The 20,664-nt window shown below is 36.9% G+C and overlaps 1 protein-coding gene across 3 annotated transcripts in view; it reads right to left on the bottom strand.

The window, feature by feature from the left end:
- Positions 1–20,664, bottom strand: part of LOC144639349 (protrudin-like) — a 79,574-nt gene that overhangs the window by 35,187 nt on the left and 23,723 nt on the right. For 2 of the 3 annotated variants that reach the window (XR_013568145.1, XR_013568138.1), the window contains exons 7-12: positions 17,417–17,529; positions 9,589–9,755; positions 7,289–7,360; positions 4,747–4,774; positions 1,873–1,944; positions 1,506–1,554 (exon numbers count right to left, since the gene is read on the bottom strand). Coding sequence is in view for 1 of the 3 variants with exons in the window: in XM_078498674.1 (XP_078354800.1) it covers positions 1,505–1,554; positions 1,873–1,944; positions 4,747–4,774; positions 7,289–7,360; positions 9,589–9,755; positions 17,417–17,529 (502 nt within the window). In the remaining 2 variants the exon portion in view is untranslated. Of the gene's footprint in view, positions 1–1,504; positions 1,555–1,872; positions 1,945–4,746; positions 4,775–7,288; positions 7,361–9,588; positions 9,756–17,416; positions 17,530–20,664 lie in introns of all 3 variants that reach the window. The other variant, XM_078498674.1, reaches the window with a different exon arrangement.

Below are 20,664 nucleotides of genomic sequence, written 5' to 3'. Positions count from 1 at the left end.
TCATGGGCCATGAATTTTGCATGCCATTAAATTTCTATGGGATTTACCCCATGAAAAACTCCTGAATTTTACCCATGAAAAGTCGTGAACATATCGTGATTTACTCATAAAAAAAAATCACAAAGATTTTTTATGGGTTTTTGTTTCCTAGTGATACATGTATATGCATGTGTATTCGTTTCAAACATGTTAGATGGCGTTCCTATCTAGTAAACAGTACAAGATAGGGCAGTTCAATGGTAAATTATTTTATTATTTCAGCATCTTGTCCTGCCGGAGTCCAGCCTGGGTTCCAGGCAGAAAGTTCATCAAGATCCTCCTAATTTGGTTTTTAAAATATTTTAACTAGTAATAAAACCATAGAAACAACTATCAATGTTTAATTTTTGTAGAAATGACAAAAATATTTTCCGAAAAAATCGATAATCGATAAGAATCGTTAAACCAGTCCTTATTGATTTCCATCAGAAATCGATATTAATCAAACTCACAACTTTTTTCTTTATCAATTCCTATTGGTTAATTGGTATCAGAAATAAATATCAATCTTCATATCGAATGCTATTGATTGTTATCCAATATTGGTTTATCGATTGACTATAATTATGCCTGGACAACTACATATAGGCATGCAGGCCCTTTCCTCTAGCCAGTTAAAAAAGCAATGGATGAAACATGTAATACCTTATTCTCACTAAATTTCGCGAGTACTTAATTTCGCGAAAAATCAAGAGCCATATTTCGCAAGTACTTAATTTCGCGATTTTGAAAGCGAGGCAATTGGACTGTGTATTAAATTTCGCGATTTTTATCTATTCTTCGATATGAAGCTTTGACCTCAAAACTGTAACAACATAATTAATATGAAAATCATTGTAAAAACAGCAAACAAAACAATAAACACATAACAAAACATAAGGTATTCAACAGTCTAAATCCCAACTGCAAGAGCGAGATTTTGAAGAACTTTGCGGCAGAGAACAGTTCGAACAGTGAGACTGATAGTGTGGGAGATAACTAATGGACAAAATTAAACAAAAAATGCCTAAACATGAAGCTCAGACATGTTTGAATAACTATGATAAAACACATCAAGTTTCATTTTTTTTTTTCGAAAATCGCGAAATTTAGTACTCGCGAAATTAAGTGAGAATAAGGTAATCAACATTAATAATTAAAATGGCAAAGATTCTTCTCAGTTTTTGCTTGAGTTCAATGTACAAAAAACAACCTTGTTGAAAATGAGTGGACAGCTGAAAGAAACACTTAGCAGTTTGTGCATGTGCTTTCTACTCAGTTTCGTTTCACTGTGGAGTCTGACTGTGTTGTCTTTTACTGAAATGAACAATGAAACCTTAATGCAGCATTAATTGTGCCAAAATGTGGTTCGTTGCATACATGTACATGACAAAGTAAAGTAAATTCATATTTTAAAGGTGATCGAAATGGCCGGTTCAAGAGTTTGGTGTTAATATGAATATCAGCAATCACTCAGTTTACTTACTCGCTTTTTCAGTACAGAAGAAAACGAAACGTCACATGAGGCACAGTTTCCTGAAATTAGAAAGGAAAACCTTCTAACAAACTGAATTTTTAGGCATGTGAACTGTACAGTCCCCCCAATATCCAAAATACATAAAGTGTCGAAGATGATCGATCAAGAGTAGTTGGGCGTTTGTCCTTCTGATCCAAGCCATCATTGCGCAAGTCACAACATTCTATATATTAGCAAAGGTTTAAAGTGACTTTGAAATTTAACAGTTAAGCTTCGTTTGGGCTTTTTTTGTAATTGGCTCCTGTATTTCTTTCATTTTTATTTGACCAAATGAGTCGTAACAGAAAACCACTGTACCATAAGTAACCACAGCTTACCACAGTTGAGCCGCCTTTGTTTCCTGCGATAATCACTAAAATTGCTCACTACAGATAATCCTGAAAAGAGCCCTGTAGAAACAAACACAATCAGAAATAAAAGAAGAAAACACCCTAGGGGTTAGTACTTAAAGTTCAAATATGCAACACAAGAGTGGTATAGAATGTACTGGTAAATCCTCCCCCTTTGTTTTTTGTTTTGTTTTGTTTTTTGCAGATCGAGGAATCTCATTAATTTGAATTAAAATTTTTTTCGAAATTACTGAACCATTCAGTCTGTAATTATGCAAGCTTTCTTTTGCATAAATTAAGTATCACAGGCGTCATTGTTTTAAGCTTAAGTGACCACTACGTTTCAGGCAAGTTTTATGCCGAAAAGCCAATTGCCACAAGACTAACATTAATAATAACTAGATAATAGTTGCAGAGAGTAGGTAAAGCGAATCTTCTTTATCATACTTACAATACATGCAGTAGCAGGAGGGCATTTTGCGTGGGTATGCATCGATACGACTTGTCCGCACGACAGAAAAGTTCTGCTATCAATTAATATTGTTTACATATATTTTTCTGCAATTAATGGCCTAATTTCTAGCTCAAAATAAAACATATTTTAAGTTTTATTTGCTGCATTTCAATTAACAGTCCTTGCCTAATCTTCTGACAACAACAAGCATAGATGATTTTTATAGACCAGTGGGTCTTCGTTTTAGACCAGTGGGTCTTCGTTTAAGACCGGTGCATGAGTCTTCGTTTTAGATCAGTGAGTCTTCGTTTTAGACTATTGGGTCTTCGTTTTAGACCAGTGGGTCTTCATTTTAGACCAGTAGGTCTTCGTTTTAGACCACAGGGTCTTCGGTCTTCGTTTTTGGGTCTTCATTTTCGACACATCCACAGCATTTGACCTTGCTGAGTTCTTGCTCACACTAGAGTATCGTATATCAGGTGTAACGCTTCAATATAACGCAACCTGGTTGAACAACAACAACAACGGGAAGTCAAAGATTAAAAAAACCTGTTGTTCAATAGCAGCAAATCTCTTAGAGAAAATGTTTTATTTGAATGTTTTTGACAGACAACGCTGTTTATTCATGCATTATAATCGACAAAATCAAGTATCCAGAAGCCTTCATTGCTTCTGCATGCATTGCGTGCCGTTTATTTAGTTTAAAAGATACTAACGTTTCTGTATTATGTAAATGAGGAAAGTAATGACATCATTAATCGTTCCACAAAAAGATAAAACACTGAATCAAGAGTTTCTCCAAAAATATTAGAGTAGTGTTCTTTAAACTTGGCACCAGAAATGTACGTTACATCACTTACGTTACCATGGCAACAATCTTGGATTCAGGCCTTTTCTGCTAGAAGCCAAATATCACCATTTGCAACCTTTCAAAGTGTGCAGAGGGTCTCGCTTAGAACACACATGGTGCCCATATGACCTTAAACCTTCTCAGTGCTTCGTGGCAGTGGACAGTCTTTGGTTAAGCAAAAACTTGGGTATATCAGTTTTAATTAAAATATGCCTTGTGGAAAAACCGTTGCCACGCCAACGGCACAACAGGTGGCATCTTGTATGTTGTGTACTATACATTTATGGTACCAAGTTTAAAGAACACCGCTCTAATATTTCTTTAGAAACTCTTGATTCAGTGTTTTATCTTTTTGTGTTTTTGTGGAACGATTAATGACGTCATCACTTTCTTCATTTGCATAATACAGTAACGTAATTATCTCTAAAACTGGAAAACTCCATTCTTCTTTATTTTAAAAATCCTTCAAAATAAGCAGCAATTATTTTTCACTTAATATGCACATTTAACTTGAGCATGGCTTAAAATAACTTCTCATTTCGATGATACCACAATTATTTCGTAGAACAAGAAAAAAACAACTGTGATTGGTCTCAATTCTAAAGTTTTATAGTAATCCTTTGCTGGTAGACTATTTGTTTACATTTTATAATGTTAATAAGTACACATTTGGCTCTTTTATCAGAATCTAGCCTTGATTGGTTTAGGAGTTTAGCGAACGACAGCCCCAACAAACCAACACAATAGTGCATTCTGCACTAAAAACAATGATGTCTGCCATAGATAATTTACGCAAAAAGAAGATTGCATAATTACAGACTAAACGGTTCAGTGATTTCAAAGAAAATAAAAAATAGATTGTGCAATACTTTTATCTGCAACTGTGATGAAAAATTAAATTGGAAGTCTGCCCAAACAGTTAAACCAGCCCAGATAAAAATAGAACATGACTAAACCTGGGAGGCGCGGTGGCCTAATAGTTAGTGTCCTAGACTCCGGATCAAGCAGTCCGGGTTTGAGACCTGGCCGGGGTTGTGCTCTTGGGCAAGACACTTTATTCTCATAGTGCCTCTCTCCACCCAGATGTATAAATGGGTATCAGCAACATAATGCTGGGGGTACCCTGCGATGGACTAGCATCCCATTTAGGGGGGAGTAGAAATATTCCTGGCCGCTTAATGCTACCGAAACCCGGATAAGCTCTGGCAGTATGGGCCGCATGGCTTGAGGCTTCCCCTTTTTAATTCTGTCAAACAGGTTATGCCAGACACGTTAAAAAATAGAACACAAGAAACCTGTCAAACTGGTTAAACCAACCAGGATAAAACATTGATGTTAATGTATTCCTCTGTAAATTAATGAGATTCCTCCACATAAAAAAAGATTAATCAGTGTGCCTAATTATAGTACTGACAAGTCTTGTAGCGAGGTAAGACCAGTTCAAAGAGTAGTTTAAGTATTATTAATGACACAGAAACATGAAGCTTTTGTCGGCAGGTAAAAGCTTCAGCTGTGAGGGACCTGTAGTTTTATTTTTTTCAGTTTATCACCAGCTTACTTGCCCTTCTTTTTCTTGTAGGAGTGTCCTGTAAAATGTAAAAACATTCAGTCACAAAGCTACACTGAGAGAGAATGAGAAAATAATAAAAAGTAAATTATAATTATAAGTCAAGAATGAAAAAGATTTTTAAAGAAGGTTTTTTAAGCCGATCTGTTTGTTCTTGTCTAAATTCTTGGTGACATCTGATGCCAATCACAGTACTAGATCCAGTATTTTCAGTAATGAAAAAGATATTTACTTACTCAGTAGTTGTAGATCACAAAAAGTTGTTGATAACTAATTATAAAAGGCCAGTATATGTAATGGCAGTTACAATTAATAGTCATCAACATCTAATAAAAAGTTTTCCTTTTAATTATTAATAAGTAGAAAACTTCTTGCCAGAGGTTTCAGCACCAAAACATGTATTTTGACTTGTACAGTGCACCTCAATTATATAATGACTGTACACTTCGAAATAGTTTGCATGTTAGATGCCTGTGTAACTAAGATGCACCACTACAAATTCAGTATTCACTAGATTACTCAATGCAATGGCTAAGTTGACTTTACGGTTTAATGAACTCAGTATGTTCATATGAGAAATGAAGTCAACTTTTACCGATATTTCGCTGCTATATTAATTGTAGGGAAATTAACTACTAGAGTTGGTAATGTTAGCTTACATATCCCAACAATATGTATAAGGCACGACTTGAAGGTGCTAAGGCCTTTTTAGGTTTTCAATTCACATTTTCGGGATTCTATTTGTATATTTTGGCTAGTAGTTTTTAGGGTAGTTTGATTTTTATTTTTGGTATTCAATCCATAGCCTTGATCAGATGCTGGTGTACTTTAAGCAGATGACTAAGATTGTACGCCAATGATGAATTGCCAAGAATGTGTTTCAGTTTCACACTCAATTTCAAGCCCTAGGCATAACCTACATAAAATGTACCCCTGTAAAAGGGGAAATAAGGTCAATACCTTATTGGCCCACAGATGGATTTCTTGCGGGTTGCTAAGGTGATGGAAGAGCGTGCACTGTATTGCATGTAAGAGCTAATGACACTTTCTGTATGCTCCAGATGTGCAAACAATTTTCCTTTCAAGCACTTCAAACTCACTAAATAAGATAAAAAACTACCAAAATACTTGCTGACTTATAGTTGAGCTCACATCGGAGAATCAGTCAGATAAACTGAATCCAGCAAAAGCAGTTTTTTCTTACATATGCAAAGAAGTTCGAAAGCGTCTAGGCGTACAACTAGTATGCGCATACTGTTCTCTTGTCAGTTGAATTGCACATGCATAAACAAAATGACATAAATTCTTAGAAAAAAAATAATAAGAATAATATTAATATTAAACATAGCTCTCTAAAGGTCTTCTTCAGGCAAAGTTTCAGGATTTTCGATTTTTTCAAGCCTGCCCAATGATTCTTCATATTCTGAGTCAGAGCCTTTTAAATCATTTGTCATTGCAGGTAGTTCAGATTAGTTCATTGCAGATAGTATGAAAAGTAATGCTTTTGAATAATCTATTTGTACTGTTGTTCCTTGTTTGTATTTTAATCATTTTTGGGTATATTTACAGTTCAAAAATTCAGCATGAGATTTTTTTGGGTTTCGTAGCGCGATTTCAATTTTTTCACCACAAAATATTTTAGTGTAACCTTTGATCCTTTTTACCACTAGGTAAATTTGTTTTGTGAATATGTTTACTTTTCTGTCATCCGCACGTGTAGCGTTATTTTGAGCAGCGAATAAAATTTGAGAGAAAGATGTGTTTCTGCTCGATCACTCAAAAAGATGAAAAACGGATGACGTGACACGAGATGGCGTGATGCAAAACAAAAGCGTGCCATGAATGTCATGTTTACTTAAACACTTTCTGTCAGCACATTTACTGTTAAATAAATTGCGGTTTAATATCAGAATGGAGTGAGCAAGTGAGTGATCCAGTGGGAACACATGACTTTGAGAATGATCACTACACCTCAGTAAAAAGGAGAATGGTCGAGTGGTTAAGTTGCTGTTCTTGACATCAGCAGGTCCTGGGTTCAAGCTCTCCACCCTGCCACTAGATGGATTTGTTCTTGGCCATCTTGTGTTTAACTCATCTATCACGCTTTGTTAATAACCACTAGTCTGTCTCCTGCCAGTTTGGATTTTGAACCATTAGCCTGCAAATACAGTTGCCTCTCACTCGCTCCCGATAAGGGACGGTTGTATTTGCACGCTTTAAGTTTTAACCATGTGCTAATTAAAAATATTTGTCTCCTCTTTTCGAGTGGCATGCCTGGAAACTAAGTTAAAAGTGCATGACCACTATAAAAACATTTCACATTTTTTTCCTTTTTTTTAATGAACAACACTCACCCAAACCATCAACACATGGCATGTAATTACTGTTACAACATTCAGTGAATTGAAGAAGGAAACGATTAAACAGGATTTAGGCAACAGAATTAGGCACTTAAGCTTACGTCATATGTGTCAGTCATGTGACACAAGGTAAAAAGTGGGATTTAAGGCAAACTGTAATATGTGTTACAAACCTCATCTTCCTCTACTTCATATTCATCTTCATAACTCTCACATTCTGACAAAGTTTCTTGTTCTGCATCATACTAAAATTAAAGTGGATAAAAAGAGAAAATACTTTGGCTTATTTCCAAAGTTTAGTGTTTAAAGGGAAACCTCTACTCTTACAACAAGTTGATGATGAATTGCTTGAAATAGGGGAAAAGATTATCGCTTTTAAATTTCCTGCACAGCCATTTTGGATTTTGTGACATGTAATAGTTGCTGCTATTGGATATTTTACACTTTCTCTGGTTCTTCCATCTGAAATAATATGAAGAACTATTAAATAGATTTAGCCAAGCCTAAAAGCAGAGCTCTTCGGTTATTTGCTTCACCCTTTTCAAAAATCCAAATTTACTGACCGATAACAGAAAAAATAGAGCACTTGAGCCCACAATCCAATGTAAGCCATTACTTGGTCAGTGGAAAACTTCAAAAAGCATTCGACCTCGATGAGTTCTATATGTGAGCCCGCAATGTGGTCATATGATACTGGTCAGCGGATACCTTTTTTGACAGCTGTCAATTGACCATGACATGGATGTCCAATATCAAGATGTAAGCTGACGTTAACCATAACCTTAAACCTATTTCTGGAGTATGGCCGACTTGTTGGGGCAACATCGTCGTCATTGTCCCTAGGGCGCACGTGCCAGCGAACAATACCGCTAGCCATGATGACCAAGAAACACCAAAAGCATGGAGTCTGTTAATTTTCTATGGGTATGGGGCACGTAGCTTTCTATGGGTATGGGACTCGCAGCAGATCTTCAGGCCGCTGCGTGCTCCGCTAAAAAGCCCATCTCGGCGTTCATTTAAGCAAACTATGAATAAGCATTGTTTAAGTTTTATTTTCTCATATACCGGTAAACAAATTTTGGTTCAACCATTAACTGGTATTGTTTTCTTTTCTTTCATTCTTTCTTTTTTCCCCTGTTCCTTTTTTCCACTTTTGCAGTGAATTTGGTTGGGTATTTTTGTCTGCAGGCATGCTGGTTTAAAAAAAAAAATCACGGGCGGGCACTATCGATCCGGCCTTTTTTCTCGGGAGGTTCACCACTAAATTTTCTCCGATTCTGATTGGTTTAAATTGAACATGTGATGCGATAGTGCCCACGCGCTGGAGGGCACTATCAGCCCATAGTGCCCTCCCAAGCGCACCCGTGCCTTTTTTTGTAAACAAGCGTGCCTGCAGACAAAAAAACCCAACCAAATTCACTGCATTTAGTGGGTTTCTCGTCTGGTTTTGTTTCGTTTGTCAAATTTCGGCTTTCAATTGAGTTTTTTCTCCCCAAAAGTAAAAATAATTCACGATGCTTGTTTTTGTATGTGCGCGCGGAAGAAAATTTAGTGGTGAACAATAAAGACAATAGAGTGTTTCTGTCTCGGAACTATCGGTCTGATAGTTGCCCCTTGGAAATTTGATGTTCTTAAAACTAGCATATTTGCCCTCGAAGCTTCGCTTCTCGGGCTAATATTTGTTTTAAGAACATCAAATTTCCGCGGGGCAACTATCAGCCGATAGTTCCTCGACAGAAACACTCTATTGTTAAAATAGTGCCCTACAGCAGACGGGCACTATCGCATCACGTGTTCAATTTAAACCAATCAGAATCTGAGAAAATTTAGTGGTGAACTATAAGGGCTGATAGTGCCCTCCGTGGATGAACACTATGCCGTCACACGATCAATTTAAACCAATCAGAATAGAAGAAAATTTAGTGGTAAACTATAATGTCTTAAAGTCCAGTACAACCTAGTCAAAGCAATTTAATTTTTTTGTAACTACTCAACTCATTTAGTTTATTTCTATTCTGGGTAGTTTTTTGCCTATTTTAATTAGTTAATTTATTTTATTTTATATTTTGGCAAAATAAAATGGTTGTTGTTGTTGTTACATATTTCCCATGAGTTGATTTTTGTTGACTTTAAGTTTGTTAACATACATGCCTCAAAAGCAAACAATCTAAAAAGAAAAAATTTGACCTCCTGGCATACATTTATTGGGCTAGTTATGTAAATGATGCAAATAACATTGTGTCATACCCCCATAGCTCAATCACATGTTTGCCTATGAAACATGACATCATTAAAAATGGTGAACAAGGAAACCTTATTCAAAGCTGTCAACACAAAGCAAGCAACAAAAACAGCTATTTTTAGCACAAGCTACTATTTTTGGCAAAAAGTTAGTTTATTTAGTGTCTGCACTGTACATGTGCATGTAGCCACAATAAACAAAACTCATAGTTGAATGCAACCTGTAACTCACCCATTCATCATCATAGTCATTTTCTGTAGTTTCCATAGCGATCTGAGCTTTAAAAGAGCTTGTTGTCCATGCATTCACCAGTGCAGACTTCCAATATTTCTGTGAAAACATGTTCTTCTTCCACTGCTGTTGATTTAGCTGGTATTGAGTAGCAGCATGTCTGCAAACTACATGATTGTAATGACAACATTACCACAGAGTTAACTCACCCCACATAGAAATAATTATGGCCACATACTTGCAGTGGCTTCACTTTCAGAAGACAGAAACTGGCCTAGTAGAGAAATCAAAGTTGCCAGGCTAGCCTTACCAATCAATGATTGGAAATCAATCGATGGTGGTTATTATAAGTTAATTGATATTGATTGGCATCAGCCAATCTACGACCAATATTGATTGGTCGTAGATTGGCTGATGCCGATCAATATCAATTAACTTAAAATACCCACCATCGATTGATGTCACAAATGAAAATTCCTTAATTACGTCGATTGCCATCGATTGTCATCCATATCTCACAGTGTTCGTGGGCATCCCCAGGATATCCGGAAATAAATTACGCAATCCTGAGACGACTGATCGTGAACACACGATATCTGAAGAGTGGGCTGAAGAAACATACATGGCACTCATATACCTGCCAACTCTCACGCCTTGGGCATGAGTCTCACGCCTGCGAGTTGAAAACTCGTAAACTCAGGCTTACGAACTTATTTCTCGTGCCTGGTTGAAAAATGTGAGTTATAATAACCATGACCGACACACTTTCCAAAACAATGTAAATTAACTCAAAGCAATGTGAGAAACAAAAACTCCATGTAGAGTAAATGATGATACTGTTGCGTTCCGGGATGAACTTGTTCTCGTGTAAGTTCTTGAGAATAAATAGTCAATATGGCTGCCGATGTGTCCTCATTTATTCATTCAGAGTTTTGACAAGAAAAGCATTGGAAACGAAGTTGTGTTTAGCAAAACATGTCCATGCACTAGGATCAGGACATGTTCGGAACATCTTTGGAATACTTTGGGACATCTTCAGAAATTTTCGGACATTGTTGTATCGTCTTCGAAAATCATGGCACTCTCAGGATAAAAATCTCACACCTGAAAAAGATGGCAGGTGAACATTCATAATAAACATGTTTATTAATAATGGTTATATAGGACTGAGTGGAGTCCAATTTGGCCTGTAATCGTACAAGTGATTAACAAGATCGGACGACCACTTAGCAGGAGTCTGATTTGTTAAATTACAAGTATGATTACAGACAAAATTTGACAACACAAAGTCCTGTTACCAGTTAATCAAAACTATGTCAAAATTTGAGAAACAAACAAACTTTACCAGTGAAATGGCTAAACGTCTTTGTGAATAATACAAAGCATAACAGTTAACTCAACAAAATGCACATATAGAGTGCGCAAAATAACGTGTACAGTCCAATTACACCGGGCGGCATGAAGCATAAACCGTCCTATAACACTGTCCAATTACAAGCATAGAGCATACACTGTCCAATTAATAACCAGACCAGCAATGTGGATTCGCCTCATAATAATAATAATAATAATAATAATAATAATAATAATGATGATGTGGTCGTGTCTTTTGAAAATAACAATAAATTAAGAAATCAATAACTATGCTAAATCATTAAAATCCCTAGATTATACGAAACCAAGTTCCAATAATGAACTTTTGAAACCCGTCAAAGATTCTTTAAGGCGGGCCTCGTTGTCTAATGAGTTCCAAAAAGAGGCCCCTGCAAATTAAACTGACTTCTTAATAAAGTCTGTATTAGGTTTGGGCAGCACCAAGCAGTTCTTTCTTCTGAGATTATATCTGCCCTCTTGTTTTGACCACAAGTGACATAGGTGGAACAGAGCTTCTCCGGAGACACATTTTGTACATAAAACAAAGTACCCGTCGAATATACATTTGTAGTAATACCTCATCTGAGGGGGTAAGCCAGTCAAGACTGTAAATCAACTTGGCAGCATGTACATGTACATGGATCTTCTCAAGTTCACTAAAAAGTGCTGCACCTCACGAACCCCAGACAAGCATTCTATATGTAACAGAGGGCAAAATTACTTTAAAATAAAAGTCAACCAAGATACTTGGTGTCATCAGCATACTTGTGTAGCTCCCCATCTCTATCGTCTATGATGGTAGGCAGGTCATTGCAAAACAGAGCAAATAGGCATGGACCAAGAGCAGATCCCTGTGGTAAACCAAGTTCCACTGTCTTTCGGTTGGATTAGCTGCCATTAATTATGGTGACTTGAGTTCTATTACACAGGTAGTCCTTGATCCAAGACCAGAGGTCTCCTGCAATGCCAAGTCCCTGGAGTTTTTGTAGAAGAAGTGAGTGGGATATGGAATCAAAGGCCTTCCGGAAGTCTAAGAACACTATGCCAGCCACCAAGTTTCTGTCCAGCACTCTTCTCCAGTCTTCAGTCACCTTCACCAGTAAAAGCTCCGTTGAGTAGCGTTTTCTATACGCCCACTGATTGCTGCTACTTAGGTCGTGATTAGCTATATGCGTGGTGATGATGGACCCAACATGACTCCATTAGCTTTCCAGGAACACACAATAGAGATATTGGACAGTAGTTATGCTTGTCTGTTTCATCCCCACTTTTGTACAGTGACGACACGTTATTTCCAAGTAGCAGGGACAGTATAGGATGCCACACTAGCAGTGAAAACAGACATCAGTGATGGCACAATAGCATTTCCTGCACACTTTAGAAGTTTGGACGAAGCGTGGTCGGGTCCGCTTTCCTTATCCGGTTTAAGATTAAAAAGCGTTTTCCTGCTTGTTTGTTCGCCTGGCCATTAGTAGGATTTTGTATCTCTGATTCATTACATAACGAATCTGGGGTGTGATTCATGGGAGAGATTGCATGACTTCTGATTTTCACTTCCTTGTAAGGTGTCTGTTGCAGATGCCATTAAAGATGTTTGACCATGCCCAGTAACAGTCATCTGGATCGTCGCATGCAGAGCATACAGACCAGGGGGCTTCCTCCAAGTCAGTGATGAAATCCCGCTGATTGAACATTTTAAAGGTATGTCTTCTGACTATTCTCGGGGGCGGCCTTCGGACCATGGTCTGAACAGAGGCATACACTAACATGTGATCCGAGATACCAAGCTCCAAATTGCATGTGTTCCTGATAAGCCTTGCTTTGCTTGCAATGACAAGGTCTATAAGTGTAGAGGTGTCTCGTGTCACTCTTGTTGGCTCGTTATTAACCACGGTATAGTCAAATTGAAGTAGTGATGTCTGTAGTCTACTACCGGTGGTTGATAACACAATTTCACCATTTTGTTGCGCGTAATCGCAAATTGAAATCACCCACAATGACAACGTTCTTGTATTTCATCCATACCTTCTCCAGAATCTCATGAAACCGTTCATAAAATGCACCGTCCGATGGAGGTCTACAGATTGTTCCAGCGACAAAAACATTAGAGTCATGACCATTGTGAAGCTCCCATCAACAACAACAACAGAGGAGCCACCAAAGCTTTACCCCAAACAGCTTTACGAAGGAGGTCATTCCTGCTTGTCAAATAGACCCGGGAATAAAAAGTCTACCAGAGCAAATATTTGCGTGCTTTTTATGACTGAATTTTTAATTCAGGATGTTTAGGGGCCAGCCTGGTCACTCACATGGCCCATCATCTGTAAACTTTTTCTTTGCAACTCCGCTGACCAGCAGATATACTTGTAGAAAGAGTGTAGTAAGGCGGCCATATAAAAGCGGTCATAAAAAGGCGGCCTTTTAAATTTAAAGGGGTTTGACAAGAAAAACCAGAAGCAAAGAAACAAAATATGGCTGACAATTACGTGTAGAAAGTAATCGACCGCCAAAAAGTAGACATTGAGAGCCATTAATCGATCGATGACTTTTCAGTTGACCTATCTGTACAGCTAGCATCGTACATGAAGAAGCATTTGAAAATTAAATCAGGTTTTACACAAGCTCCATCAACGACGGATATATCTAGAAACCAGAGTGCTTGCTTAAATCAAATGCATCGCTGCTTGTTCGAAAGAAAATAAAAAGCTATTCAGATGTAAAAGCACAAGTACATTTTTACCTGAATCAGTCTATATGTTCTGATATATTTATTTACAGCGTTATTACTGAACGGCTTACTACTAAATGCTTTTATTCTGCAATGCATACCTATGGAGCGATATAATAAACAAACCGTTTTAGTTTTACGGGGTAAAAAAAGAAAAAAGAAAAAAAAAGAAAATGCCACCTATCGGATTTGAACTCACGACCTCTAGCATCCCATCCTGATACCTAACCGACTGAGCTAATCTGACAGGCCTTGTTGTGCGAGACGAATATATCCTATATCAATGTAATAGACATTCTGGGGTCCACAAAAATGCTGATGATCTAAAGATCACGCATGTTTCCTCATTTCTGCTTTTTTAATTGAAAATGTTTGAATCACCTGATGCTCATATATATTCAAGGTATGAAAACTAAACGTAAAACTTGGTGAAAAAAATCAGTCGTGGCTCGTAGAGCTCTTTGATTTCTTTTTGATATCCTGTGCACATGTTTTACTTTGGCGCAAAGAAAGATCAATTGTTATTTGCTTGTTCACTTGGTTTTTCTTTAGAGATAATAGGCATCGACCTAGACTAAACCACTGATTTCCAAGTTATTTTCCAATTGCTGTAGATTACAAGTATATATTTCTTTTGCCGGTTTTTAATAGCTAAGTCATGTTGTACATGTACATAACAGAACTTTTGCTGTTGTATTTGTAAGTGGTCTGTAAGGTAGTGTAAACCTTGCCCCTTTTCTTTAAAACGTTGTTTTTACTGTATGAAATGAGGTACATGTATTGATCACTTTTAAGAGTTGCTGAGATGATGTAATAAGACCCATATTACAGTAAATCAAACCAAATAAACAAACAAGCGATGAAAATTGATGATAATTGATGAAAATCAATAAAAATCCATGAAAATTATAATCAATCATGTTGAAAGTCACAAAAATCATTGATTTCCAATATCAATCGATCAATTACTGGCATCGATTGAAATCAATTGATATTGATATCGATTATCATCATTCATTGATCGGTCAAGCCAGGAATTCAAAGTGCCTATAACCCCGGCCATTCTGATCGATTCCCAATCCCCATTCATCATTCCGCTTTTTAGGATATTCCGTCATTCTGTGTCTTAGGTTATTCTGTCATTCTGCCATTCCGCCGTGCTGTTCCGTCATTCTGCCATTCCACCGAATAAGGTCACCCTTCTGATCAAGGCTCCTATGTGCAACTCATGAATGCAGAACATATTTTTACTGTGCCTTATTTCAATAACATTCGAACATCGTAGTTCAAAACTTAAGTCATGTTTGGCAACAGGCAACAAACTTAAAAAAAAACAAAGGAACAAAACAAACCAATATCTACCAAACAATTTCCCTTATGCGTACTGGATTCTCTGTTTTTCCATTTTCTAAGGGACTGTTTGTCAATGCAATTTCCCTTATATATGTTCCAGATTGGTCATTTCTTTTTAAACTCCCAAAATTCTGATTTCCCTCCCTTGATACCTGTTAAACATTCTTATTAATTAATTAATTAATTAATATCAACTAGAATTAATTTATTAATCTTGTGAAGGGGTGTAAGGGGTGATTGCACCCCTTTTAGAGCGACCTTAACACATTGACACCTGAAATGCTGTAATTTAAGCTGCTGTCCATGAAGAGTGTTGGCCTTTGTTCCACTTCTGAAACTCAAAATTTTGATTTGTGCACATGCATATGCCCAAGCTTACTTTCATAAAAACAATTGATGCTATTAAGTAGCAAGCAAGGTATGTTTTCATATCAAAGTGTTCCAAATGACATTTTGAGTATTAATAGTAATTTGGATCTTATTTTGCTCATAGGTAAGTCTGCACCGAGCCAAGTGGCTCAAGCATTGAGTAACTTAACTCACAGGGAACACCCCTTAGCACTAGTTTGCCGGTAACCATTTATAAACCAGGGTGGAAAGTCAGGCACTTAGAGAGCCAAAGCAAGTTTGAAAACCTCAAAAAATCACAAAAGATGGATGTTAGATTTTTATGTTAACCTGGCCCATTGACACTTGAAAAGCTTTGGTCTTTGTTCCACTTCTGATACCTGATCTTTGAAGGGGTCAAAAATTTCATTTCATAGGCACCTTAATGTCTAATTACTATGTAAACAATAGAGTGTTTCTGTCAAGGAACTATTGGCTGTTATAGTTCACTACTAAATTTTCTCAGATTCTGATTGGTTTAAATTGAGTGGGCACTATCGCATCACGTGTTCAATTAAAACCAATCAGAATCGGAGAAAATTTAGTGGTGAACCTCCCGAGAAAAAGGGCCGGATCGATAGTGCCCGCCCCTGATTTTTTTTTGTAAACAAGCGTGCCTGCAGACAAAAATACCCAACCAAATTCACTGCATTTAGTGGGTTTCTTGTCTTGTTTTGTTTCGTTTGTTAAATTTCGGCTTTCAATTGAGTTTTTTATCCTGAAAAGTGAAAATAATTCACGATGCTCGTTTTTAAATGTGCGTGCGGAAGAAAATTTAGTGGTGAACAATAAAGACAATAGAGTGTTTCTGTCTTGGAACTATCAGTCTGATAGTTGCCCCTTGGAAATTTGATGTTCTTAAAACTAGCATATTTGCCCTCGAAGCTTCGCTTCTCGGGCATATATTTGTTTTAAGAACATAAAATTTCCGCGGGGCAACTATCAGTCGATAGTTCCTCGACAGAAACACTCTATTGTTAAAATAGTTGTCCCACGGAAATTTGATGTTCTTAAAACAAATATTAGCCCGGGAAGTGTAGCTCACATTGGAGGGCTAATATGCTAGTTTTAAGAACATCACATTTCCAATGGGCAACTACCGTAATGATTCGATTTAGCGCCCGGGGCGCTTATTTACTTTTGGCACTTCGAGGGAGGGCGCTTATTGGAGACAGGGCGCTTATTCGGGACAGGGCGCTTATTTAATTTTCTGAGAAACAACAAAATGTTCAAAATAAAACTTCAATAAATACTAAAATGACTAACAATAACAGAAACTGTAAGAGTAACAAACTGTTGAAAGTTCAGTTAATTTTAAAAGAATTGTTCATTTTAGCAGTAAATATGCATGTAGAGTAAGATGAATGTTCATGAGTTCACCTATTCGATGTCGATGACTTCAGTAGGGGCAGTTATCCGCCATGGGGGCGCTTTTTAGAATAGGGGCGCTTATAAGAATGAGGCCGCCTATTAGAATGGGGGCGCTAATTTGAATAGGGGCGCTTATTAACAAAAACACATTCGAAGGGGGGCGCTTATTCGGAAGGGGGCGCTTATTGGAAGGAGGGCGCTAAATCGAATCATTACGGTACCAGACCGATAGTTCTGAGACAGAAACACTCTATTGTTTTTATTGTTCACACCTCAATTTTCTTCTGCGTGCCCAATCAAAAACGAGCATCATGAATTATTTTTTTCTTTTCATGATAAAAAACTCAATTGAAAGCCGCAATTTAAGAAACGATACAAAACCAGACAAGAAACCCACTCAATGCAGTGAATTTAGTGGGGTTTTTCTGTCTGTAGGTCCGCTTGTTTACAAGAAATTTCAAGGGCAGGCACTATCCATCCAGGAATTTTTCTTGGACGGGCACTATGGGCTGATAGTGCCCTCCGTGGATGAACACTATCACGTCACGTGATCAATTTAAACCAATCAGAATTGGAGAAAATTTAGTGGTGAACTATAATGAATGATAGTCACACCTTTGTTAAAGCCTGAGTTGCCGAGAAATACACCTATGACTCCAACAGTCACTAAGTATCTTCCAGGAAAAAGAAATAGAATGCATGATGGAAACAGAAGAGCTAGAAGACATCTGGAAGACAACAAAAAAAACATTAGTGACTTGATCCTTATGATTTAAACATTCCCTTTTTTGGTTTTCTATCACAGCTACACAAATAATGCTGAGGGATTACTTTCAAAACAAAATATGTTTGTCTACATAATTTGTAGGTTTTACCAATGAACTGAAGAACTTAACATCACATGGACATAAAAATCTGTTGTTGTGGCAAAAAAGAGGTCAAAGATACCATATATTTGAACTTTTGAGGCTAATAACTTTAAAAACTACTGACAGTAGGGTTGAAGTTGTGTTATTTTTACATACCGGTAGATTTAAGGCGGCTCTGAACTATTCCAATAAATTTTTGTTTAAGAACCCACTGACGTACATTTTTTGATTCAGTGCTAGGGTTATTCACGGTTATAAAGTTTTAGCAATTTTTCTTGTTTAGATATGTTTGAATCTTTTACTCAGTCCAGAACGTAAATATGATGTCATTGGGTCACGCCCATGATCATGTGACCAATAAAGAAAAAAATCTAAAAAATTATGTTTTGCATGTTATCAGAAAATCATTTGTGGTGTCATTGTTCATTTTTGTATCTTGGTAAGTATGGGTTTCATTTTATTATAATGGAAAATAATTTTTAGAGGGATTTAAAATAATATTGATTTATCCATAAAATTTTTATTAAAAATGATTTAAGCAAATGAATACTTACATGTAGTTGTATTCCCAATACATGTCGAAAAATATAACACCGTAAAAGAGTGAATCAAATTAAAGGCCGCCAAATATTTAGATTTTTTCTGTAAACCGGAAGTCATTTGGTTAATTAACACATATATGTGCAATTCATCTGACAAGATAATAGTGCACACGCTAGTTGTACTCGTACGCTTTTAAGGTTCTTTGCATAGGTAATATACATGTATATAATTATATGGATTCAATTTAATCTGACGGATTCTCAGATGTGAAGTCAACTATAAGTCATGAAGTTTTTCGGTAGTTTCTTATTGTTTCATCTTATTTAGCGAGTTTCAAGAAGTGCTTGTAATGAATTTTGAGCCCCTCCCAGGGGGGAGGTACATGTTCCCATGATCCCTTAATCTTTTTTGGATTTTATCCGTTGTTCCCCATTAATAAAATCCCTTGTTCTCAAAAATGTTTTTAGCTCATGTTCCCTTGATCCCAAAAATTAATTTTTTTGCTTTGTTCCCTTGATCCCCAAAAATGTTTATCATAGTTCCCCATTTTTGTTTGCTAATGTTTTACAATGATGTTTCCAAAAATTTACAGGCCAAACACAACTCTTTTTGGTCAAGATAGTATAACAATTTACTTTGTCACCTTTAAAGTTGTGCTTTAACGAGTTTGTCCTTCAAATACCTCCCCTTTCTGTAAACAAGTTCTGCTGCCGATTTAAGCGTTAAGTGCTCTACCATCATAACCATAGTGACGAAATGACAGGAAAATGGCTATCCCTAACACCAAATCTGCCACGAATTCCATACCCTTACAAAGATTCTCAAACCAAACCCAGTCAGGAAACCAATCATATACGGCTGTGACAGTGAATGAATCTCATCAGTTGTTGATTACCTCCTTCAGCCGATTGCTAAATCAATCACCATTATATGTAAAACATACGAAACATTCCACCTATACAAACCTTTGATACCACACCATTCCTCAGAGATATGCTTAGGCTTATCAGCATCTTAAAACTATCTTTAGACACCTGGTACCGCAATGGGCACAACAATGGCAGTACCTTTTGCCAACATTTCCATGGCCGCAGTTGAAAAAAAAAAATCATTGAACGCCGTCCAATAAAGCCGCCCATTTGAAAAAGATACATAGATGATGTCTTTCCTCTGTGGAACATAACCAAAGAGGAAATAAACATGTTCATATGGAGCTAGCAAATAACTATCGTCCGACCATAAAATTCACGGCTAAAATTTCAGATAACTTTTTTTACAAGGGCATAAGATTCAAGAAAGACTCAATTCTTGATGTGCGCATGCACTTTAAACCGACAGAAACTTCACCCTCCTGGAAAGGTTTTATCAAAGGCGAAGCATTACCATTGATTTACATGTCGCAAATATACACCCTTTCAGTGCTATTTTCTGTCGGCTGTCGGTGCTGTGGAACAAGATTGTCGCTACAATTTTAGCAATTTTGGAGCAATGTCGCCTGTCGCCAAAACCCCTTGGATTAGGCCTCTTTAAAGAAAACATTACACAATTCAAGCGTAGATCACGCGACAGAGGTTACCCAGATAACCTCGTAGAAAAGACCCTCTCAGTGAAAGAATGTTGGCCCTTAGACTAAACAAAAAACTGGCAACAGAAATTACCGTTTGTAACAGAGTACTGCCTTCAGTGCCAAATCTTAAAATCTTAAAAAGTCAGCCTTTACTTAGAGAGATATTTAAGACCCTCTCCTACCGTAAGGGGAGGTCTTTGAAGGACGTATATATACGTACTCGTTAGAGCAAAAATTTGAAGGTGACAAAGTTATATTATCTTGACCAATAGAAGTCGTGTTTGGCCTGTCAATTTTTTGAAACATCATTACAAACATTCCCAAGATGCTTTGTGCAGTTCGTAATAATAATCATCTCGACATTATCTTGCCTGACACACAAGAACGTAATGTATTTTATATTTTAGTTAAAAATATATATACCTTATTATAGGAAATTAACGCTTGTGTTAATAAAGGTATTTGAAATTAACGCGACTTAAATTAACGCGAATTGAAGGACAAATTACTTCACAATAAAGGAAATTAACGCGAAAGAGGGGGTAACATTTCAAAATGAAGGAAATTAACGCAACGTTCACGACAGGAACAAGCATATTTCAACACTTGTAGGCGTATAATCTTAAACGCAAACAAGTCGTGGTACTTTTCCCACTTCGAGCGTTCTTCGCAGTATTAGTGATAGCGGCAGATTACCACCATGATAAAATAATGCTCTTTCCTTGGAATCAAGAACGTCTGGACTGTAACGAAAAATTGGGGCCAAAATAATGGAAATTAAGGTCATGAAAATTAATGCTCCACTTAATTAGCCGTGCGGAAATTAACGTTAACAAAAATTAACGCGACTTAAATCAACGCAAATTTTTGTAATTCGCATTAAT

This window comes from Oculina patagonica, chromosome 2, assembly GCF_052425735.1.
Source record: "Oculina patagonica isolate OP01 chromosome 2, crgOcupat, whole genome shotgun sequence".
NCBI classification, from domain to species: Eukaryota; Metazoa; Cnidaria; class Anthozoa; order Scleractinia; family Oculinidae; genus Oculina; species Oculina patagonica.
This window is presented reverse-complemented; position numbering and strand designations above follow the sequence as displayed.